The 25,000-nt window shown below is 44.5% G+C and overlaps 1 protein-coding gene across 1 annotated transcript in view; it reads left to right on the top strand.

Annotated features, from left to right (window-relative positions):
- The window catches only part of ptprsa (protein tyrosine phosphatase receptor type Sa), a 341,321-nt gene that overhangs the window by 89,503 nt on the left and 226,818 nt on the right, over positions 1 to 25,000 (top strand). Inside the window, exons 3-4 of the mRNA XM_039000968.1 lie at positions 15,449 to 15,594; positions 19,015 to 19,156. Of these exons, the coding sequence (XP_038856896.1) occupies positions 15,449 to 15,594; positions 19,015 to 19,156 (288 nt within the window). The remainder of the gene's footprint in view (positions 1 to 15,448; positions 15,595 to 19,014; positions 19,157 to 25,000) is intronic.

Here is a 25,000-nt window from a genome sequence, read left to right as displayed (position 1 = left end):
TTTGGTCCACTAGTTTGAGCGATGTTGTTCGAGTAGAGTTTGACAGAACAATGTAGGTGATTGAAGTGCATGAAAGGCGCCAACCCCTCCATGAGAAATGAATTCACCCACAGCAGCAAGGTGTCCTTTTGAAATTGTAATGTGTCAAACGCTTTGATGAGTATTCTCCTCAAGTTTACATCTTCAAAGGTTTTGTAAATGGAGGAATATAATATCATTTAATGCTTGACCTCCATGTGATTTAGATAAGAGCAGAATCTTCTCGACAGATATGCAGTAGTTTTTCAAAATGTGGGACTTTACATTTCTACCATGATGATTTGTTTTGCTTTTGGCTTTTCCAGTTGAGCACTTGATGGGTTTTATGTGCAGCGCTTGGGTTTTCAGGTTGAACATGGGTATGGCAGTCAAGATGGAGACTGACCTTGTGATTGTTTTCATGCCTTGTTGAAATCGAGCAAAGACAGTGATGTTTTCCATTAACACCAGAACGTTCCAATTACCCAGTGTCATGAACAGAAGGCTGTGTCTTTGTCACTATATTCAGATGGACTGTCTATCTAGATGGACTGTCTATCAGACCCATTTTGTGGGCCTCTTGTTACATGCTTCCACAAAAGATGAGGCCCTGAACTGTCTTCGGCTCTCAGCAATTGTAGGCGTCCTTTTCATTCGGGAGACAACAAGTGTCAATTACCTGAAGAGACTCCGAATGACACAATTGTTCCCATTGCGCTAACTCATCTGATTGCACAGCCATTTTGAAATTGACTCTTAAACTTTAATATCCCACAACTTTAACTGGTTTATTTATCCAACATATTAAGATTTACTAAGATTGAGATTTACTTTTTTTCTACAATTTGTATTGCATGGTTGGACTTGAAGTTTGACCACTGGCATTAACACACTCAGAACTCGCATTTCCTTCCCACATCCTGCAGTCAGTTTCTGTTAGCTAGCCTACTGTGCAACCTCATGTCCACATTCACCTCATGATACATAGGAGAAGGAGACAAAGTGATGGAAAATGATCATTATTATCTCACTTGAAACAGCGGATGCTTGGCCTGGGCCTCCGTAGCGCCAACCCCTTGGCCCAGTTGGACTGTAGTAAAAAGAAGAAGATAGCCCGCTTTGATGTTCTGGTCTGACAATCCAATCAGCACGCTCGATTTGTGAATTACTGCATCCAAGATGACTCCTCCACTGCCTAGCACCGAGAGCTAATCCCAATTAACCTGCCTTAATTGAAAAAGCAATTGTTTCATTAAGTCGTTAGATTCGCTAGGAAAGGCAAGGATTACATTGGGTGGAGAAAGGGCCAAATGAGTCCTCAGACACGACACTACACGGTGCAGGATTTGCATGCGCCAGTTGTTTATTGATGGGACTATTTTCTCTCATGAGCAAAGATCTAACATCAGACCTACACCAGTCAATAATTGACAGTGAGGGGTAATTTGCCCATATGTCCTCCAGCATCGCCACAGCTAGCTTGGGGAGCCTGGAGTATCCTCATACATCAGACCTCTGTGTTAGTGATTCAGGTGACAGTTTACACCACTGATGTAACGCTGTAGTGGGGAACCGAAGAAAGCAGGGACTCTCATAATCCATTTGTCCCCTGGAGGCCCAATCGATCACCTCTTTATTTAATTTTTTTACATGCATCCATGCTGCTCCAATTGAGACCATTTTTTTCCTTCTTTCCTTCTTCCTTTTCACGATTCAACGTCTTCTTCATAGCAGTCAACTAGCCAAGAGCAGCAAACTCCTGAAAGAGCAGGAGATAGAGAGAGAGGTATAGAAACAGAGGACGGTTTCCATAGCGATGATTCCTACTTGAATTGGTTCCTGATTGATAGGGGGCTTGGTGTGTTAAGGCCTGGAGGGTGCTGGCATGTTGAAGGCAGAGGGGATGTTAAGCCAGGCCTGGATCGAGCCTGTCAGGGGTTCTATAACAAGTGGCTAGCATGCTGACATCTGTGGATGTGGGCCTGCCGAGCACTGCTTAAGTATGTTAACAAGGTGCTGACTTCTTGAAACTTTATACTTCTTTTCTACATTACTAACTACTACAGTACATGTATTACCATCCAGCAATGAGAAAGGATTGTGTCCTGTCAGAACATGCATCCAAACACAATGAGGTAATCCCATTATAATGTGCATGTTTGGTTGGTTGTGTAACAATAAAGCTTATGTGGCCCTCAAATATGACAGTTTCTAAACCAGCAGCATTTACAACATTTTCTTACACAATAATCCCTGAAACCTCCCTCTACTGTTAATTTTGTCTGCGGTATTAGAGAGGCAGGTACAATTAGGTTTTGAATAGCACCTCTAATATTTCCAAATGTTGCTTTCTCCACCAAATAAGCCTGTAAAAGGTGTTATTGGCTGTGAAAGGTGCCTATTTCCATCAAAATGGAAGACAAGTGGCTTTTCCACCCCATTCAGTCGGTAGACGAGGTACAATTTTGTCCTCCACTGTCCTAAGCCACATCATCATCTCCCAAAGCCTCTCATCCATTACACTATTTGTCATTTAACCCTACTATCGCCCGATGTACCTACTTAATGGCAACGTGAAAGTACCGCAAATGGAACTCACACTCACATGGAGCGAAAGGCTATTTGAAAGGAGACGGTGCCATTTCTCTTATAGCTGAGCTGAGCAGAGCCTACCACTCAGTATGGGGGATGCTACATTAGCAAAATAAGTGTATCCTTTAGACAGTATGGGTTAACCTTCGGCCTTCCCCGCTACCGGCCTTCGCCGCTACCAGCCTTCGCCGCTACCGATCTTCCCCGCTACCGGCCTTCGCCGCTACCGGCCTTCCCCGCTACCGGCCTTCGCCGCTACCAGCAGTAGTTGGCTCAGGAAAGCTTCATTCTGTGTCCCTGTGAAGATGGCTCACTCCGCCCATCTCAGGTTATTTCTGCCTGGATGTCGTCTTCTGCTTGCCAGATAAACTGGGTCCTGTTTCCCTTATCAGTTTAAAGCTGTACGCTTCTCCATTTGAAAGAGGCCTGGGATACAGGGAGATACTGAGAGACAGCTTGACTACAGTGGACTGTGTCCTCTAGACGTCTTCTCAGCTGAGATGGAACGAGAAACACGAATAACAAAAGTCACAATATGATTAATCTAATGAAACGATTACCCACTGGTCAGTGATACGTCAGTTTGTTATTATCAAATTTTATGAACTGTTCAAGGCATGATCGTAATATTGTCTATGTTCACCTAGATGATCATGTATTTTGGTGGAATTTTGTGATGTTGCTTATTGTGGTGGAATGAGAAAGCAATTTATTTTTCCAAAAGCCAATTTCTATCATGCAATTACTGCCTGCATGACCAGGGTGTTGATACTGAATAAATGGTCGAAATCATCAATAACACCAGCGGTACACCTGAGGCGGGAAGCAATTGAAAATGTTTAAAGGTTAATTATGCTGTTCTTGGTTGTCACACACACACACATACATACATACATACATACACATACACACCTACACACACCTAAACATACACACACACCTACACATACACACACACCTACACATACACACACACATACACCATACATACACACACATACACACACACATACACACACACCTACACATACACACACCTACACATACACATACACACACACACACACACACCTACACCTACACATACACACATACACACATACACACACACACCTACACATACACACACACACACACATACACACACACACACAGATACACACACACCTACACATACACACACACCTACCCATACACCATACATACACATTGTATTGTATTTAGAGACATACAGACGTAGACCCGTGGTCGTGCACACACACACCGATCCCTGCTCTCTCCTTCTCATAATGGCCAACTCTGTCAGATCCTCTGTTCTCAGCTGGGTATAAAACAGTGCCTGAGGCCAAGAGTGACTGGTGTCTTCAATCTGCTCTGGTTGCTCACTGGACTCTAAAGGCTTCCATCTCATGAGATTACTCTCTTTTCTATCTCTCTCTTCTCTTCCTCTCTCTCTCTCTGGCTTTGTTTTTACCTCTTCGTCTCTCTTTCTCTTTCGCTCTCTTTCTCTTTCGCTCTCTTTCTCTTTCGCTCTCTCTCTCATTTCTTTTTACCTCTGTCTCTCTCTCTCTCAAAAATCAAATAAAATGTAATTTGTCACATACGCCGAATGCACCTTACCGTGAAATGTTTGCTTACAAGCACCTTAACCAACAATTTAGTTCAAGAAATAGAGTTAAGAAAATATTTACTAAATAAAGTAAAACATTTAATAAAAAGTAACCCAATAAAATAACCGTACCGAGGCTATATACTGGGTGTACCAGTACCGAGTCAATGTCAGGTGGTACAGGTTAGTCGAGGTAATTTGTACATGTAGGTAGGGGTAAAGTGACTGCATAGACAATTAACAGCAAGGGGGGTCAATGTAAATAGTCCGGGTGGCCATTGGATTAATTGTTCAGCAGTCTTATGGCTTGGGGGTAGATTAAGGAGCCTTTTGGACCTAGACTTGGCACTCTGGCGCCGCTTGCCGTGCGGTAGCAGAGAGAACAGTCTATGACTTGGGTGACTGGAGTCTTTGACAATTTTTTGGGCCTTCCACTGACACTGGCTAGAATATAGGTCCTGGATGGCAGGGAGCTTTACCCCAGTGATGAACTGGGCCGTTCGCACTACCCTCTGTAGCGCCAGATGCGAGAAGTTGCCATACCAGGCGGGGATGCAACCGGTCAGGATGCTCTCGATGGTGCAGCTGTAGAATTATTTGAGGATCTGGGGACCCATGTCACATCTTTTCAGTCTCCTGAGGGGGAAAAGGTGTCGTTGGGCCCTCTTCACAACAATCTTAGTGTGTTTGGACCATGATAGTTTGTTGGTGATGTGGACACCAAGGAACTTGAAACTCTCGACCCACTCCACTACAGCCCCGTTGATTGGGGCATGTTCGGCCCTCATTTTCCTGTAGTCCACGATCCTTTATCTTGCTCATGTTGAGGGAAAGGTTGTTGTCCTGTTACCACACTGCCTCCTCCCTGTAGGCTATCTCATCATTGTTGTTGATCAGGCCTACCACGGTTGTCATCAGCAAACTTAATGATGGTGTTGGAGTTGTGCTTGGCCGTGCAGTCGTGGGTGAACAGGGAGTACAGGAGGGGACGAAGCACGCACCCCTGAGGAGCCCCCATGTTGAGCATCAGCGTGGCAGATGTGTTGTTGCATACATTTTTTATACGGGATTCATACTCTCTAAGGTGAACATTTGGGGCGGCAGGTAACCTAGTGGTTAGAGCGTTGGGCCAGTAACCGAAAGGTTGCTGGATCGAATCCAAGAGCTGACAAGGTAAAAATCTGTCGTTCTGCCCCTGAACAGGCTGTCATTATAAATAAGAATTTGTTCTTAACTGACTTGCCTAGTTAAATCAAATAAAAACAGTGGAGGAATTCTATAAAAGAATGCAGCTGAAACACCTGTTGCTCATTCTAATGGTGATCAAGGAGATCCAGTACAATTCCCGAGTCTATATTTCTCTGTCTACTCATTCCACAATCATATTGCTGGAGTGCAGGGATCAATTTGTCAAGAGGCAGACAAGATAGAAGGAAAATATGAAACCCCTTCTGTTTGAAAGAGGAAATGTCACAATCTCTTGTTCCTTTCACTGATATCAGAGGACAGTATTACTGAACCAACAGGAAAAGACTGTTGCTCAATTCCCTCTGTGGTGTGGATGGATGGATGGCTGGCACGGGTCATCAGCCCAAGCCGAGTCATCAGCCCAATTCTTCATCTCTCTACATATCTCTTCACCTCTCTCCATCTCTCTTCACCTCTTATCATCTCACTTCATCTCTTTATTGGCATGGGAAACATATGTTTATATTGCCAAAGCAAGTGAAATAGATAATAAACAAAAGTGAAATAAATAGGAGGTTAGGGAGCGCAGCTCAGTTTTCACCTCCTTTTGTGGGCAGTGTGCACATAGCCTGTCTTCTCTTGAGAGCCAGGTCTGCTTACGGCGGCTTTTCTCAATAGCAAGGCTATGCTCATTGAGTCTGTACATAGTCAAAGCGTTCCTTAAGTTTGGGTCAGTCACAGTGGCCAGGTATTCTGCCACTGTGTACTCTCTGTTTAGAGCCAAACAGCATTCTAGTTTGCTCAGTTTTTTTTGTTAATTCTTTCCAATGTGTCAAGTAATTATCTGTTTGTTTTCTCATGATTTGATTGGGTCTAATTGTGTTGCTGTCCAGGGGCTCTGTGGGGTTTATGAACAGAACCAGCTTGGTTAGGGGATAGGGGACTCTTCTCCAGATTCATCTCTCTGTAGGTGATGGCTTTGTTATGGAAGGTTTGGGAATCGCCTCCTTTTAGGTGGTTGTAGAATTTAACGGCTCTTTTCTGGATTTTGATAATTAGCAAGTATCGGCCTAATTCTGCTCTGCATGTATTATTTAGTGTTTACTGTTGTACACAGAGGATCTTTTTGCAGAATTCTGCATGCAATGTCTCATTTTGGTGTTTGTCCCCTTTTGTGAATTCTTGGTTGGTGAGTGGACCCCAGACCTCACATGAGGTGCAATAGGTTCCAAAGCTGATTCAAGTATTTTAGCCAGATCCTAATTGGTTTGTCGAATTGTATTTTCCTTTTGATGGCGTAGAAGGCCCTTCTTACCTTGTCTCTCAGCTCATTCACAGCTTTGTGGAAGTTACCTACGGCGCTGATGTTTAGGCCAAGGTACGTATATTTTTTTGTTTGCTCTAGGGCAACGGTGTCGTCTATATGGAATTTGTGATCGTGGCAACTGGACCATTTTTGGAAGACCATTCATTTTGTTTTACTGATATTTACTGTCAGGGCCCAGGTCTGACAGAATTTATGCAGAAGATCTAGGTGCTGCTGTAGGCCCTCCTTGGTTGGTGACAGAAGAACCAGATAATCAGCAAACAGTAAACATTTGACTTCAGATTCTAGTAGAGTGAGGCCATTTTGTTACGTTACAGCCTTATTCTAAAATGGAGTAAATACTTTTCTTCTCCTCATCAATCTACACACAATACACCATAATGACAAAGCGAAAAGAGCTTATTTGAAATATTTACAAATGTATAAATAAATTAAATGATATTACATTTGCATAAGTATTCAGACCCTTTACAGTACTTTGTTGAAGCACCTTTGGTAGCGATTACAGCCTCGAGTCTTCTTGGGTATGACGCTACAATCTTGGCACAGCTGTATTTTTAGAGTTTCTCCCATTCTTCTCTGCAGATCCTCTCAAGCTCTGTCAGGTTGGAGGGGAGGTGCACAGCTATTTTCAGGTCTCCAGAGATATTCAATCGAGTTCAAGTCCGGGCTCTGTCTGGGCCACTCAAGGACATTCAGAGACTTGTCCCAAAGCAACTCCTGTGTTGTCTTGGCTGTGTGCTTAGGGTCGCTGTCCTGTGGGAAGGTGAACATTCGCCCCAATCTGAAGTCCTGAGCGCTCTGGAGCAAGTTTTCATTGAGGATCGCTCTCTACTTTGCTCCCTCAATCCTTACTATTCTCCCAGTCCCTGCCGCTGAAAACATTCCCACAGGATGATGCTGCCACCACCATGCTTCACCGTAGGGATGGTGCCAGGTTTCCTCCAGACATGACACTTGGCATTCAGGCCAAAGAGTTCAATCTTGGATTCATCAGACTAGAGAACCTTGTTTCTCATGGTTCGAGAGTCTTTAAGTGGCTTTTGGCAAACTCCGAGCAGGCTGTCGTGCCTTTTACGGAAGTGGCTTCCGTCTGGCCACTCTACCATAACGGCTTGATTGGTGGAGTGCTGTAAAGATGGTTGTTCTTCTGGAAGGTTCTCCCATTGCCACAGAGGAACTCAGGAGCTCTGTCAGAGTGACCATCGGGTTCTTGGTCACCTCCCTGACCAAGGCTCTTCTACCCCGATTGCTCAGTTTGGCCGGGCGGTCAGCTCTAAGAAGAGTCTTGGTGGTTCCAAACTTCTTCCATTTAAGAATGATGGAGGCCACTGTGTTCTTTATCGCTCTTCATCTCTCTTTCTCTCTTCATCTCTTCCTCTCTCTTCGTCTCCCTTCATCACATAATTTGTCTGGTTTGTTGTGGAGCCGTAGCGCACATCAGGTAAGGAGGACACCTTGGCCAGTCTCCCATCGCTGGGTTGCGTCCCAAATAACACCCTATTCTCTATATTGTGCACCACTTTTGACCATGGCCCATAATGATCTGGTCAAAAGTAGTGCACTTAAAAGGGAACCCGATGAGCTACTGCCTCCTTACCTGGGAAAGCACCGAACAACAGTCAGGGACGTTGGACCATCGAAGAGGCGCAAATATGATGAGAACTACATTGATTTGGGGTTCACTTATATTGGGAGTAGTGCCTTTCCTCAGCCACAGTGTGTTACATGTGCAAAAGTACAGTCGTGGCCAAAAGTTTTGAGAATGACACAAATATAAATGTTCACAAAGTTTGCTGCTTCAAATCAAATCAAATCAAACATTTTCTAACCTAACAATTTCACAACAACTACCTTATACACACAAGTGTAAAGGGATGAAGAATATGTACATAAATATATATGAATGAGTGATGGTACAGAACGGCATAGGCAAGATGCAGTAGATGGTATCGAGTACAGTATATACATATGAGATGAGTAATGTAGGGTACGTAAACATTATATTAAGTGGCATTGTTTAAAGTGGCTAGTGATACATTTTTTACATCAATTTTTACATTATTAAAGTGGAGTTGAGTCAGTATGTTGGCAGCAGCCACTCAATGTTAGTGGTGGCTGTTTAACAGTCTGATGGCCTTGAGATTTAAGCTGTTTTTCAGTCTCTCGGTCCTTGCTTTGATGCACCTGTACTGACCTCGCCTTCTGGATGATAGCGGGGTGAACAGGCAGTGGCTTGGGTGGTTGTTGTCCTTGATGATCTTTATGGCCTTCCTGTGACATCGGGTGGTGTAGGTGTCCTGGAGGGCAGGTAGTTTGCCCCCGGTGATGCGTTGTGCAGACCTCACTACCCTCTGGAGAGCCTTACGGTTGTGGGCGGAGCAGTTGCCGTACCAGGCGGTGATACAGCCCGACAGGATGCTCTCGATTGTGCATATTCAGTGTCTTTAGATATTTTTGTCAGAATTTACTATGGAATACTGAAGTACTGTATAATTACGAGCATTTCATAAGTGTCAAAGGCTTTTATTGTCAATTACATGAAGTTGATGCAAAGAGTCAATATTTGCAGTGATGACCCTTCTTTTTTAAGACCTCTGAAATCCGCCCTGGCATGTTGTCAATTAACTTCTGTGCCACATCCTGACTGATGGCAGCCAATTCTTGCATAATCAATGCTTGGAGTTTGTCAGAATTTGTGGGTTTTTGTTTGTCCGCCCGCCTCTTGAGGATTGACCACAAGTTCTCAATATGATTAAGGTCTGGGGAGTTTCCTGGCCATGGACCCAAAATATCGATGTTTTGTTCCCCGAGCCACTTAGTTATCACTTTTGCCTTATGGCAAGGTGCTCCATCATGCTGGATAAGGCATTGTTCGTCACCAACACACAGGTCTTTCCATCATTGTGTGATTTTTTTTTTGTGTGCAAATGAACTCAAGCTTACGGACAATGTCAAATGTGATATAGCGAAGCACCTGAGTGAGTTGGGTGCGCAATTTTTGTTTTTTTTCCTACTGTGTTATTGACTTGTTTATTGTTTACTCCATGTGTAACTCTGTGTTGTTGACTGTTCACACTGCTATGCTTTATCTTGGTCAGGTCGCAGTTGTAAATGAGAACTTGTTCTCAACTAGCCTACCTGGTTAAATAAAGGTTAAATAAAAAATAAATAAAAAATTACGCAGGTACTTTCCCGAAACGGATGACACAAACAACTGGATTCGTTATCCCTTTCCTGCCTCCAGTCCACTTAACGATATCTGAACAAGAAAGCCTCATCGAAATTGCAACATGCGGTTCTGTGAAAATGGAATTTAATCAGAAGCCACTGTCAGATTTCTGGATTGGGCTGCGCTCAGAGTATCCTGCCTTGGCAAATCGCTCTGTTAAGACACTGATGCCCTTTGCAACCACGTACCTATGTCAGAGTGGATGTCAGAGTGGATTCTCTGCCCTCACTAGCATGAAAACTAAATACAGGAAAAATGATGTGTATGTTTAAGACTGAGACTCTCTCCAAAACAACCCAACATTACAGAGTTATGTGCATGCTTTCAAGCACACCCTTCTCATTAACCTGTGAGTTATTCACAATTTGCGATGAACAAATACAGTTTTATATGTAAGATGGTTAAATAAAGAGCAAAATTATTGATTATTATTTGTACCCTGGTCCTATAAGAGCTCTTTGTCTCTTCCCACGAGCCGGATTGTGACAAACTCACACTCATTCTTATGTTTAATGAATGTATAGTGTGTGTGTGTGTGGCAGGCTTACAATGATGGCAAAAAACAAAATTTGAGAGTGCGCTGACCATGGTGCTAGAGGGGGTATGAAGCTGGAGGTGTAATGTTTTGAAGGGGTACGGGACTATAAAAAGTTTGGGAACCACTACCCTAGAGGATTCCCACTGCCAGACTTGTAGTTGTGAAAGGTTACTAAGTAACTAAAAAGTTGCTGCGTCCTCCTAAGCAATGTTGGTCAAATCAGAGAATATTAGGAAGAAAGTGAACATGGTATTATCGATTTGAGTTGATATTCTTCAGTCAAGGCAAGGATGTTCTGTTAAAAAACGTAAAACCTTCAGAACGGTGTTAAGTATAGTTGTAATGCAGAACAAATCTCTGTAGAGCTCCCGTCAGCCTCCGCAGCTCCCGTCAGCCTCCGCAGTTCCCGTCAGCTTCCGCAGCTCCCGTCAGCCTCCGCAGCTCCCGTCAGCCTCCGCAGTTCCCGTCAGCCTCCGCAGTTCCCGTCAGCCTCCGCAGTTCCCGTCAGCCTCCGCAGCTCCCGTCAGCCTCCGCAGCTCCCGTCAGCCTCCGCAGCTCCCGTCAGCCTCCGCAGCTCCCGTCAGCCTCCGCAGCTCCCGTCAGCCTCCGCAGCTCCCGTCAGCCTCCGCAGTTCCCGTCAACCTCTGCAGTTTCCTTGGTGCTTTATTATTCATTGCTCCATTAAATGATTCATGTTGGTGTCAGGATGTCAAGGAATCAGGGTGTCAGCGTGTCAGGGTGTTAGGTTGTCGGGGTGTCAGGGTGTTAGGTCGTTAGGGTGTCAGCGTGTCAGGGCGTCAGCGTGTTAGGGCGTCAGGGTGTTAGGTTGTCAGGTGTCAGTGTGTCAGGGTGCATATTGTCTAGCCGTCAAATTATACAGCAGAGGAATGAGGAAGTCCAATTCATGTCCTCACTGCCTTCTCATACAATGTGTGTGTGTGTGTGTGTCTGCTTTGGTGTCTGTTTTGGTGTGTGTGTGTGTCTGCTTTGGTGTCTGTTTTGGTGTGTGTGTGTCTTTTGGTGTGTGTGTGTCTTTTGGTGTGTGTGGTTTTTTTTGTTTGTGTTTTGGTGTGTGTGTTTTGGTGTGATTGTGTGTGTGTATTTTTTTGGTGTGCGTGTGTGTTTTTCAAATAAAATAAAATTGTATTAGTCACATGCACCGAATACAACTGGTGTAGACCTTAGAGTGAAATGCTTACTTATCGAGCCCTTAACCAACAATGCAGTTTTAAAAAATACGGATAAGATTAAGAAATAAAAGTAACAAGTAATTAAAGAGCAGCAGTAAAATAACAATATCGAGACTATATAAAGGGGTGTACCGATATAGAGTCAATGTGCGGGAGCACCGGTTAGTTGAGGTAATGTGTACATGTAGGTAGAGTTATTAAAGTGACTATACATAGATGATAACAACAGAAGTAGCAGCGGTGTCATCTCCCGTCTGGATTACTGCAACTCGCTGTTGGCTGGGCTCCCTGCCTGTGCCATTAAACCCCTACAACTCATCCAGAACGCCGCAGCCCGTCTGGTGTTCAACCTTCCCAAGTTCTCTCACGTCACCCCGCTCCTCCGCTCTCTCCACTGGCTTCCAGTTGAAGCTCGCATCCGCTACAAGACCATGGTGCTTGCCTACGGAGCTGTGAGGGGAACGGCACCTCCGTACCTTCAGGCTCTGATCAGGCCCTACACCCAAACAAGGGCACTGCGTTCATCCACCTCTGGCCTGCTCGCCTCCCTACCTCTGAGGAAGTACAGTTCCCGCTCAGCCCAGTCAAAACTGTTCGCTGCTCTGGCACCCCAATGGTGGAACAAACTCCCTCACGACGCCAGGTCAGCGGAGTCAATCACCACCTTCCGGAGACACCTGAAACCCCACCTCTTTAAGGAATACCTAGCATAGGATAAAGTAATCCTTCTAACCCCCCCCCCCCCCTTAAAAGATTTAGATGCACTATTGTAAAGTGATTGTTCCACTGGATATCATAAGGTGAATGCACCAATTTGTAGGTCGCTCTGGATTAGAGCGTCTGCTAAATGACTTAAATGTAAAATGTAAATGTCGTGCCCTCTTCACAACTGTCTTGGTGTGCTTGGACCATGTTAGTTTGTTGGTGATGTGGACACCAAGGAACTTGAAGCTCTCAACCTGCTCCACTGCAGCCCCGTGGATGAAAATGGGGGTGTGCTCGGCCCTCTTTTTCCTGTAGTCTACAATCATCTCCTTTGTCTTAATCATGTTGAGGGAGAGGTTGTTGTCCCGGCACCACACTGCCAGGTCTCTGACCTCCTCCCTATGGGCTGTCTCTTCATTGTCAGTGATCAGGCCTAACACTGTTGTGTCATCGGCTAACTTAATGATAGTGTTGGAGTCGTGCCTGGACTTGCAATCATGAGTGAACAGGGAAGTACAGGAGGGGGCTGAGCACGCACCCCTGAGGGGCCCCTGTGTTGAGGATCAGTGTGGTGGATGTGTTGTTACCTACCCCTACCAACGGGGGGCAGCCCGTCAGGAAGTCCAGGATCCAGTTGCAGAGGGAGGTGTTTAGTCCCAGGGTCCTTAGCTTATTGATAAGCTTTGAGGCCACTATGGTGTTGAACGCTAAGCTGTAGCAATGAATAGCATTCTCAGATAGGTGTTCCTTTTGTCCAGGTGGGAAAGGGCAGTGTTGAGTGCAATAGAGATTGCATCAGCTGTGGATCTGTTTGGGTGGAATGCAAATTGGAGTGGGCCTAGGGTTTCTGGGATGATGGTGTTGATGTGAGCCATGACCAGCCTTGCAAAGCACGTCATGGCTACAGACGTGAGTTCTACGGGTCAGTAATCATTTAGGCAGGTTACATTGGTGTTCTTGGGCACAGGGACTATAGTAGTCTGCTTAAAACATGTAGGCATTACAGACTCGGACAGGTGGAGGTTTAAAATGTCAGTGAAGACACTTTCTAGTTGGTCAGCGCATGCTCGGAGTACACATCCTGGTAATCCGTCTGGCCCTGCGGCTTTGTGAATGTTGACCTGTTTAAAGGTCTTACTCACATCGGCTGTGGAGAGCGTGATCACACAGTCTTCCGGAACAGCTGGTGCTCTCATGCATGTTTCAGTGTTATTTGCCTCGAAGCGAGCATAGAAGTAGTTTTGCTCGTCTAGTAGGCTCGTGTCACTGGGCAGCTCTCGGCTGTGCTTCCCTTTGTAGTCTGTAATGGTTTGCAAACCCTGCCACATCCGACGAGCGTCAGAGCCAGTGTAGTATGATTCGATCTTAATCCTGTATTGGCGCTTTGCCTGTTTGATGGTTCGTCGGTGGGCATAGCGGGATTTCTTATAAGCGTCCGGGTTAGAGTCCAGCTCCTTGAAAGTGGCAGATGTGGCAGTGCAGATGTTGCCTGTAATCCATGGCTTCTGGTTGCGGTATGTACGTACGGTCACTGTTAGGACGATGTCATCGATGCAGTTATTGATGAAGCCAATGACTGATGTGGTGTACTCCTCAATGCCATTGGAGGAAACACTGAACATATTCCAGTCTGTGCTAGCAAAACAGTCCTGTAGCTTAGCATCTGCTTCATCTGACCACTTTTTTTATTGATCTACTCACTGACAGAATTATGGTCAGATTTGCCAAATGGAGGGTGAGGGAGAGCTTTGTATGAGTCTCTGTGTGTTGAGTAAAGGTGGTCCAGAGTTTTTTTCCCCCCCTGTGGTTGCACATTTTACATGCTGATAGAAATTTGGTAAAATGGATTGAAGTTTCCATGCATTAAAGTCCCGGGCTACTAGGAGCGCCGCCTCTGGGTGAACGTTTTCTTGTTTGCTTATTTGTGGCGTAATGCAGCTCATTCAATGGTGTGTTAGTGCCATCCTCTGACTGTGGTGGTATGTAAACAGCTACGAAGAATACAGATAAACTCTCTCGGTAGATAGTGTGGTCTACAGTTTATCATGAGATACTCTTCGTCAGCCTCAGCAATAGCCTTAGATATCGTGCACCAGCTGTTATTTACAAAAATACATAGTCCGCTGCCCCTTGTCTTACCAGACGCCGGTGTTCTATCCTGCCGGTGCAGCGTATAACCAGCCAGCTGTATGTTGATAGTGTCGTCGTTCAGCCATGACTCCATGAAGCATAAGATATTACAGTTTTGAATGTCCCGTTGGTAGTTTAATCTTCCGCGTAGGTCATCTATTTTGTTATCCAAAGATTGCACGTTTGCTAGCAGAATGGAAGGAAGTGGGGGTTTATTTGATCGCCTACGAATTCTCAGAAGGCAGCCCGCCCTCTGGCCCCTTTTTTCCCGCATCTTTTTCCGACAAATCACAGGGATCTGGGCCTGTTCCCGAGAAAGCAGTATATCATTCGCGTCGGGCTTGTCAGACCCATTAACGGATTCTTCCAGTCCGTGGTGAGTAATCCTAGTCCTGATGTTCAGAAGTTTTTTTCGGTCATAAGAAATGCTCGCGGCAACATTATGTACAAAATGAGTAAAAAAATAAGTTACAAACAACTCAGATAAACAAACAAAAAAACACGATCGGTTGGGGTCATGTAAAACGGCTGCCTTCTTCTCCACCTCCATTTTGGTGTGTGTGTGTGTGTGTGTGTGTGTGTGTGTGTGTGTGTGTGTGTGTGTGTGTGTGTGTGTGTGTGTGTGTGTGTGTGTGTGTGTGTGTGTGTGTGTGTGTGTGTGTTCTTTGGTGTGTGTGTGTGTGTGTGTGTGTTCTTTGGTGTGTGTGTGTGTGTTTTTTTGTTTTTGGTGTGTGTGTCTGTTTGTTTGTGTATGCACATAAACTTTTCGAAATGTAATTACCTTAATTTGCAGCTACAACTGGGCCCACTACAACTGGGCCCGTAATGAATTGGGTTAACTCCACTGGTACTGTTGCATCACTTTGGTCTCTTTAGTCTGTTCTAATGTCTCTCCCTCTCCCTCTCTCCCTCGTTCCAGCACAGCCAAGATTCACTAAAGTTCCCGTAGACCAGATTGGCGTATCTGGGGGTGTGGTCTCGTTCGTGTGCCAGGCGACAGGAGACCCTAAGCCCCGGGTGAGCTGGAACAAGAAGGGGAAGAAAGTCAACTCCCAGCGCATTGAGGTGAGACAGTGTAACCTTGTAACCCTACACTGCCCCCTACTGTTGTGGATGTAGTATGGAATAATAAATATTAATATAATATACATAATAAATACAATTTAGCAGACACATTTATGCAAAGCAACTTACATATTCGTATATGCGGCCCCAACAGGAATCGAACCCACAACCCTGGCATTTCTAAAGCTTTTACAAACTGAGCCACACATGTCTATTCTTTAATTTGACATGGATATATCACTTCTTTGTTTCACCAAGGTAGATCATTTACTTGTACACAAACTACATCACGACAGACAATGGTTTTATTTTAACCAGGCATCAATTACAAGAAACCACCGCATGTTTAGTGACATGACTTGGCACAGTGCCAATACGTTCTACTTGTCCTTTTCCACTTGAATGACGAGCTGAATTTGACGTTTGTTTGACGTTCGGTTCTAGTAGTGGCGTGCTACTTTCCCCCTGCGCCCGCTGTGCCTTATTTATGATGTTTGTTTGTTGTGTGTCTCTGTGTGAGCCCAGATGGTGTGTCTAAAGTCATGATTGATTCTCAGGGTTTCCTTAATTAACACACTCCTCACATCGACAGCACACACACACAGACACAGACTCGCTAACACACACATACACGCTCTTGTGCTAACACACAGTCACGTTAACGACTCTGCCAGCGTACTTAGAAGGAGGGAAGAAGATTCCTGCTGAGTATTAATAAGAGAAGAAGAAGATGGAACCTGAGTATTAATAAGAGATGAAGATGGGACCTGAGTATTAATAAGAGAAGAAGAAGATGGAACCTGAGTATTAATAAGAGAAGAAGAAGATGGAACCTGAGTATTAATAAGAGAAGAAGAAGATGGAACCTGAGTATTAATAAGAGAAGAAGAAGATGGAACCTGAGTATTAATAAGAGAAGAAGAAGATGGAACCTGAGCATTAATAAGAGAAGAAGAAGATGGAACCTGAGTATTAATAAGAGAAGAAGAAGATGGAACCTGAGTATTAATAAGAGAAGAAGAAGATGGAACCTGAGTATTAATAAGAGAAGAAGAAGATAGAACCTGAGTATTAATTAGAGAAGAAGGAAAACAAGAGAAATATCTAACACTGCTTAGAAATCTGTGAAGAACACACACACACACACACACATATATACACACACACACACACACACACACACAGTCACACACACACACACACAGTCACACACACACACACACAGTCACACACACACACAAACAGTCACACACACACACACAAACAGTCACACACACACACAGACCGACACACAGTCAGACACACGCAAGTACAGGACAAGTACAGGACAAGTGCAGGACAAGTCAAGGACAGGACAAGTACAGGACAAGTCAAGGACAGGACAAGTACAGGACAAGGATATGACAGATACAGGACAAGGATATGACAGGTACAGGACAAGGATATGACAGGTGTAGGACAATGATAGGACAGTACAGGACAAGTACAGTACAAGTACAAGTGCAGGACAGGGATATGACAGATACAGGAGAAGGAGAAGTACAGGACAGGACAAGATAGGACAGAACATGCCAAGTACAGGACAGGTAGAGGACAGGTACAGGACAGGTACAGGACAAGTACAGGATAAGGACAAGTACAGGATAAGGACAAGTACAGGATAAGGACAAGTACAGGATAAGGGAAGGACAAGTAAAGGACAGGTACAGGACAGGGACATGACAGGTACAGGACTAGTACAGGACAGGTCAAGTACAGGACAAGTACAGGAAAGGACAAGGAGAGTACAGGACAAGTACAGGACAAGTACAGTACAGGACAAGTACAGGACAAGTAAAGGACATGTAAAGGACAGGGGCATGACAGGTACAGGACAAGTACAGGACAGGATAGGACAAGTACAGGATAAGGACAAGTACAGGATAAGGACAAGTACAGGATAAGGGAAGGACAAGTAAAGGACAGGTACAGGACAGGGACATGACAGGTACAGGACTAGTACAGGACAGGTCAAGTACAGGACAAGTACAGGGCAGGACAAATACAGGACAAGGACAGGACAGGACAGGCAAGTACAGGACAAGTACAGGACAAGTACAGTGCAGGACAAGTACAGTACAGGACAAGTACAGGACAAGTAAAGGACATGTAAAGGACAGGGACATGACAGGTACAGGACAAGTACAGGACAGGATAGGACAAGTACAGGACAGGACAAGTACAGGACAGGACAAGTACAGTGCAGGACAAGTACAGTACAGGACAAGTAAAGGACATGTAAAGGACAGGGACATGACAGGTACAGGACAAGTACAGGACAGGACAGGACAAGTACAGAACAGGACAAGTACAGGACAGGACAAGTACAGGACAGGACAAGTACAGGACAAGGACAAGTACAGGACAAGGACAAGTACAGAATAAGGACAAGTACAGGCCAAGGACAAGTACAGGCCAAGGACAGGACAAGGCAAGTACAGGACAAGGACAGGACAGGACAAGTACAGGAGAGTACAAGACAAATACAGGACAAGTACAGGACATGACAAGTACAGAACAGGACAAGTTCTTTGAGATGACAAATACAGGACAGATCTATACAGAACAAATTGGGGACAGTGCATGACAAATACAAGTATAGGACAAGTATAGGACAAGTATAGGACAAGGACAGGACAAGCACAGGAAAGAACAGAAAAAATACAGGACAAGTCCAGGACCAGTCCAGGATAAATACAGGAGAGTACAGGACAGGTACAGTACAGGAGAGTAGAGGACAAGTACAGAACAGGACAAGTACAGGAGACTACAAGTCAAATACAGGCCAAGTACAGTACAGGACAAGTACATGACAAATACAGAGCAGTACAGGACAAGTACAGGACAAATACAGAGCAGTACAGGACAAGTACAGGACAAATACAGAGCAGTACAGGACAAGTACAGTCCAATCCCAAACTGTTTTGCATTCTCTTCTGCGAAGACAGAAAAAACGATTGAACTGTGGCTCCAATGATTGCCATTTCCTTGCTTTTAAACAGTCATTTTATGAAGGTCGAAATCGTTGCATTCCCCCTCCAGCAGCTTTTGCTTTGATATTGATCTGGACTCAGTCACAGTGCTCTTTCCTCATTAGCGCTGTAGCCTTGAGATTCATCATGACTCGACGCTGAACTGTTCGGCTCACAACAGGCACGTCACTTCACTTGGTCACCCGCATCTATCCACACGTGTGTTCTCTTTGTTATATATTATGGAAATCACATGTAAAATCATATGTAAAATCCCATGTATAGCGTGATCTATGAGCACACTGACAGTTATGTTATGATTATTAGTTGACATTGCTGAGAATGAGGGTTTATACTCTGAAAAGGTTCTTATATCGAATCATAACGTTGCCCTTTCTCTCTGACACAGACTATAGAGTTCGACGAGGGTGCCGGCGCCGTCCTTCGGATCCAGCCTCTACGAGCGCCGCGGGACGAGAACATCTATGAGTGCGTGGCGGAAAATAGCGAGGGTGAGGTCAACGTTAACGCCAAGCTGTCCATCATCAGAGGTGAGTCACTCGACGGCGCATAATGATGAGGTCATGACCAGTGGAGTCTATTGTCCTATAGTTTTGCAATATATATAGTGTTTGATTGCTCACTGCACCAATATTCTCAGCCAGCTTCATGCATAGATAATGTTTGTTCCTTGTACCAGTACCTTCTAGCTCAGGGGTCTCTAACCTTTTCTAGCATGAGAGCTAATTAAAAAAAATGAACTATGTCAGGAGCTAGTCATTTTTCTCTAGCTTTCAAATAGTCACTTTCTTCTCCTCTTCTCTGCAACTTTTCCCTAGGTTCTTAGTGTACAAGAGAAAGTAGTGCACAATGTTTTCTGTCAATATACCTGGTAAAATAACAGTTAACTTCTTCTGGCTGCAAGCCCGACGTCGGTACACTTATGACAACAGCCAGCTCAAGTGCAGGGCGCGAAATTCAAAATATATATTTTTTAAAAATATTTAACTTTCACACATTAACAAGTCCAATACAGCATATGAAAGGTACACATCTTGTGAATCCAGCCAACATGTCCGATTTTTAAAATGTTTTACAGGGAAGACACAATATGTAAATCTATTAGCTAACCACGTTAGCAAAAGACACCACTTTTTTTACTCCACCAGTTTTTTACTCCATCAGTAGCTATCACAAATTCGACCAAATAAAGATATAAATAGCCACTAACCAAGAAACAACTTCATCAGATGACAGTCTGATAACATATTTATTGTATAGCATATGTTTTGTTAGAAAAATGTGCATATTTCAGGTATAAATCATAGTTTACATTGCAGCTACAGTCAGAAATTGCACCGAAAGCAGCCATAATAATTACAGGCACCAACGTCAAATACCTAATTACTCATCATAAAACATTTCTGAAAAATACATAGTGTACAGCAAATGAAAGACAGGCATCTTGTGATTCCAGCCAATATTTCCGATTTATTAAGTGTTTTACAGCGAAAAAAAAATGTAGCGTTATATTAGCTTAGCACAATAGCCAGAAACACTTGGGCGCCGGCGACTACGACAGATATATGAAATAACATCCGGAGAGCCGGAGATTGTAGTCGCCTATAACGGCAGCTAAACAAAAGGCAATCCCAATGTCCAGCTCGCGCTCTTCAGAGTACCGAAAATGGGGGACACGTCATTCCAAGATGATGTGTTCCATCTCAGACCAAGATAATCACCTCATTTCTTCTCTCACAGCCTCTTGACACCCAGAGGAAGGTGTATGACGTGCATGTATACTAATAGGTCTTGTGCCCATTTATAGGCAGGAAGAAGAACAGAGCATCGATTTCAGACTTTCCACTTCCTGGTCAGGAAATGTGCTGCAGAATGAGTTCTGTTTCGCTCAGAGAAATAATTCAAACGGTTTTAGAAACTAGATAGTGTTTTCTATCCAATAGTAATAATAATATGCATATTGTACGAGCAAGAATTGAGTACGAGGCCGTTTGAAATGGACACCTTTTATCTAGCTACTCAATACTGCCCCTTGCAGCCCAAACAGGTTAATAAACAACTCTAAACGGGGCTCTATAAAATCTGAGATTTGTTTCCCAAATTTTGTTTTATATTTTCCCAAATTATGTTCCGTTAGATTTTTTATATTTTCACTCTCAAAATTACAATTGTTTATAGAGAAACAACATAATTGGATGTCGATGCTTAAATCACATCTGAAGACCTTTTTTTAAGGGTCTGGAATAATTTTTGGGGTGTAATCCCCCCTTAATAACCTCTTTGGGCTAGGTGGGACGCTAGCAACCCACCTCGACAACATCCCGTGAAATAGCAGGGCGCGAAATACAAAAATCGTAATATTAAACATTCATGAAAACACAAGTGTCTTACATCGTTTAAAAGCTTAACTTCTTGTTAATTCAAACGCGTTGTCAGATTTCAAAAAGGCTTTACGGCGAAAGCATACCATGCGATTATCTGAGGCAGCGCTTCGCATACCCCAGCATTAAAACATTTTCCAAACCAGCAGAGGCGTCACAAAAATCTGAAATAGCGATCAAATAAATCACTTACCTTTGAAGATCTTCCTCTGTTTGCAATCCCAAGGGTCCCAGCTACACAACAAATGGTCGTTTTGTTCGATAAAGTCCTTCTTTATATCCCAAAAAAGTCAGTTTAGTTGGCACGTTTGATTCAGTAATCCACTCGTTCAACATGCAGACAAAGAAATCTCAAAAGTTACCGCTAAACTTCGTCCAAACAAGTCAAACAACCTTTCTAATCAATCCTCAGGTACCAGAATATGTAAATAAACTATCAAATTTAAGACGGAATGTAGTATGTTCAATACCGGAGAGAAATAACGAAGTGCGCGCCCTCATCCACGCGTGCCACAAGACTACAGTCCTAATGAGAGACAACTTGAAAAACTACAACTACTAGCTCATTTTTCAAAAAACAAGCCTGAAACCCTTTCTAAAGACTGTTGACATCTATAGGAACTGCAATCTAGGAGGAATTCCTTTGAATATCTCATAGACAAACATTGGAATGGCCTGTGACCTCAAACTAATTTCGTGATGGATTCTCCTCGGGTTTTTGCCTGCCAAATATGATCTGTTCTACTCACATACATTATTTTAACAGTTTTAGAAACTTCAGAGTGGTTTCTATCCAATGCTACCAAGTACATGCATATCCTAGCTTCTGGGCCTGAGTAACAGGCAGTTTACTTTGGGCACGTCAGTCTTCTGAATACTGCCCCCTAGCCTTAAGAAGTTTTACGCATCTGGCCCTTTAATTGCCATCTAGCGAGTTAGGAATGTGCCCTCTAATGTGGTGGTCTAGCGATGGTTCTGTACTGCTGCTGCTCATTTCATGGCAACGTTTGATCAAAATAATAGATACAAATGACTGCTGCTGCTCATTTCATTGCAACGTTTGATCAAAATAATAGTTACAAATGATATAATTACTCATGACATACTTCTACCAGGTAAGCCTACTTTGCAGTTAACATTTAATTGAGAAGGTTTTGGGGAAAGTATTTCTGTCAAACCACAAGATGGTTACACATGGAGTGATGGACAAACGCGCTTACCACACAGACAGGCGCAATATTGCTGGAAATTAATTGGCATTTATTGTGTTAGGTTTGGCTTTTTAAGCCAATAGTGGCTAACCAGGGGTGGGATAATGTGAATGTTGCGTTGATTAGATAGTAGCTGGGAGCTTGCGGTGTCTGATGCTTGTGAGATTTCTTTGACATTTTGTGGTGGAACACGTGAGTGCACTTTCAGAATTGTTTGGCGAGCTACTCATATGTTGGCTGCAAGCTACTGGTAGCTTGCAATCGACCTGCTGGAGACCCCTGTTCTAGCTCTTTCTAATGTAGCTACCTGTAAGCCTCTATTGGATGCATAGGCTACATCCCTTGCAGTCAGGACGTTTCCACGTGTATACTAACTACTGGCCTCTATGCTCAAAACAAACTTGGACATGAGGAACGCTGATCCTACGCCAGTCTTTGTGGGCGGCCGTCGCAGATGCATATCACAGTGGGCACTTCCTGGTCTATCAAGCGTCATTCTGCAACGCAACTATATTTAATTCAGCATTCAGAGAGGAGTGTATAGACATTCTATCCCAACAGGATTCTCTATTTTATCACATTTGTTTTTACTGTATTCACTGATGAGAAAGGGAGGTAGGAGGGCGGAGGAGAAGAGTGGTGGTGGAGAGATTATGGATTGGTTAAGAAAGATGGAAGAGTGGTCACCAACTGCTGAAATAGTATTTATTGAATCTGTATCAAGATGTTTGCCTGTTGTTGATGCTCACACACTCCCCTCCACCTCCCCCTGTTTCTGTCTCCCTGTCTCCCTCCCTTTCTCCCTCTCTCCGTCTCTCTCTCTCCCATCTCTATCCGTCTCTCTCTCTGTTCCTCCATCTCCCCCTCTCTCCACTGCTGCCATCTGTCTTGGTAAAGGGGACTATAGGAGTCAGGAGATATAGGGGACTATAGGAGTCAAGAGATATAGGGGACTATAGGAGTCAAGAGATATAGGGGACTATAGGAGTCAGGAGATATAGGGGACTATAGGAGTCAGGAGATATAGGGGACTATAGGAGTCAGGAGATATAGGGGACTATAGGAGTCAGGAGATATAGGGGACTATAGGAGTCAGGAGATATAGGGGACTATAGGAGTCAGGAGATATAGGGGACTATAGGAGTCAGGAGATATAGGGGACTATAGGAGTCAGGAGATATAGGGGACTATAGGAGTCAGGAGATATAGGGGACTATAGGAGTCAGGAGATATAGGGGACTATAGGAGTCAGGAGATATAGGGGACTATAGGAGTCAGGAGATATAGGGGACTATAGGAGTCAGGAGATATAGGGGACTATAGGAGTCAGGAGATATAGGGGTCAGGGGATATAGGGGACTGTAGGAGTCAGGAGATATAGGGGACTATAGGAGTCAGGAGATATAGGGGACTGTAGGAGTCAGGAGATATAGGGGACTATAGGAGTCAGGAGATATAGGGGACTATAGGAGTCAGGAGATATAGGGGTCAGGGGATATAGGGGACTGTAGGAGTTAGGAGGTATAGGGGATTATAGGCTAAAGATTTTCAGATGTAGGACATGAGGCAAAGGACAAGGGACTGATAGAAAACTCACACACATATACACTGTATCTATACTCCCCCTGCTGTATCTACACTCCCCCTGCTGTATCTACACTCCCCCTATTGTATCTACACTCCCCTGCTGTATCTACACTCCCCCTATTGTATCTACACTCCCCTGCTGTATCTACACTCCCCCTGCTGTACATAAACTCCCCCTGCTGTATCTACACTCCCCCTATTGTATCTACACTCCCCTGCTGTATCTACACTCCCCCTGCTGTATTTACACTCCCCCTACTGTATCTACACTCCCCCTGCTGTATCTACACTCCCCCTGCTGTATCTACACTCCCCTTACTGTATCTACAGTCCCCTGCCTGTATCTACACTCCCCCTGCCGTATCTACACTCCCCCTGCTGTATCTACACTCCCCCTACTGTATCTACACTCCCCCTGCTGTATCTACACTCCCCCTACTGTATTTACAGTCCCCTTACTGTATCTACACTCCCCCTGCCGTATCTACACTCCCCCTGCTGTATCTACACTCCCCCTGCTGTATCTACACTCCCCCTGCTGTATATACACTCCCCTGCTGCATCTACACTCCCCCTGCTGCATCTACACTCTCCCTGCTGTATCTACACTCTCCCTGCTGTATCTACACTCTCCCTGCTGTATCTACACTCCCTCTGCTGTATCTACACTCCCCCTGCTGTATCTACACTCCCCCTGCTGTATCTACACTCCCCCTGCTGTATCTACACTCCCCTGCTGCATCTACACTCCCCTGCTGTATCTACACTCCCCCTGCTGTATCTACACTCTCCCTGCTGTATCTACACTCTCCCTGCTGTATCTACACTCCCCCTGCTGTATCTACACTCCCCCTGCTGTATCTACACTCCCTCTGCTGTATATACACTCCCCCTGCTGTATATACACTCCCCCTGCTGTATCTACACTCCCCCTGCTGTATCTACACTCCCACTGCTGTATCTACACTCCCCCTGCTGTATCTACACTCCCCCTGCTGTATCTACACTCCCCCTGCTGTATCTACACTCCCCCTGCTGTATCTACACTCCCCCTGCTGTATCTACACTCCCCCTGCTGTATCTACACTCCCCCTGCTGTATCTACACTCCCCCTGCTGTATCTACACTCCCCCTGCTGTATCTACACTCCCCCTGCTGTATCTACACTCCCCCTGCTGTATCTACACTCCCCCTG

Source organism: Salvelinus namaycush, chromosome 9 (genome assembly GCF_016432855.1).
Source record: "Salvelinus namaycush isolate Seneca chromosome 9, SaNama_1.0, whole genome shotgun sequence".
Lineage (NCBI taxonomy): Eukaryota > Metazoa > Chordata > Actinopteri > Salmoniformes > Salmonidae > Salvelinus > Salvelinus namaycush.
Note: the sequence above shows the minus strand (reverse complement) of the source record. Positions and strands in the feature narration are given on the sequence as shown.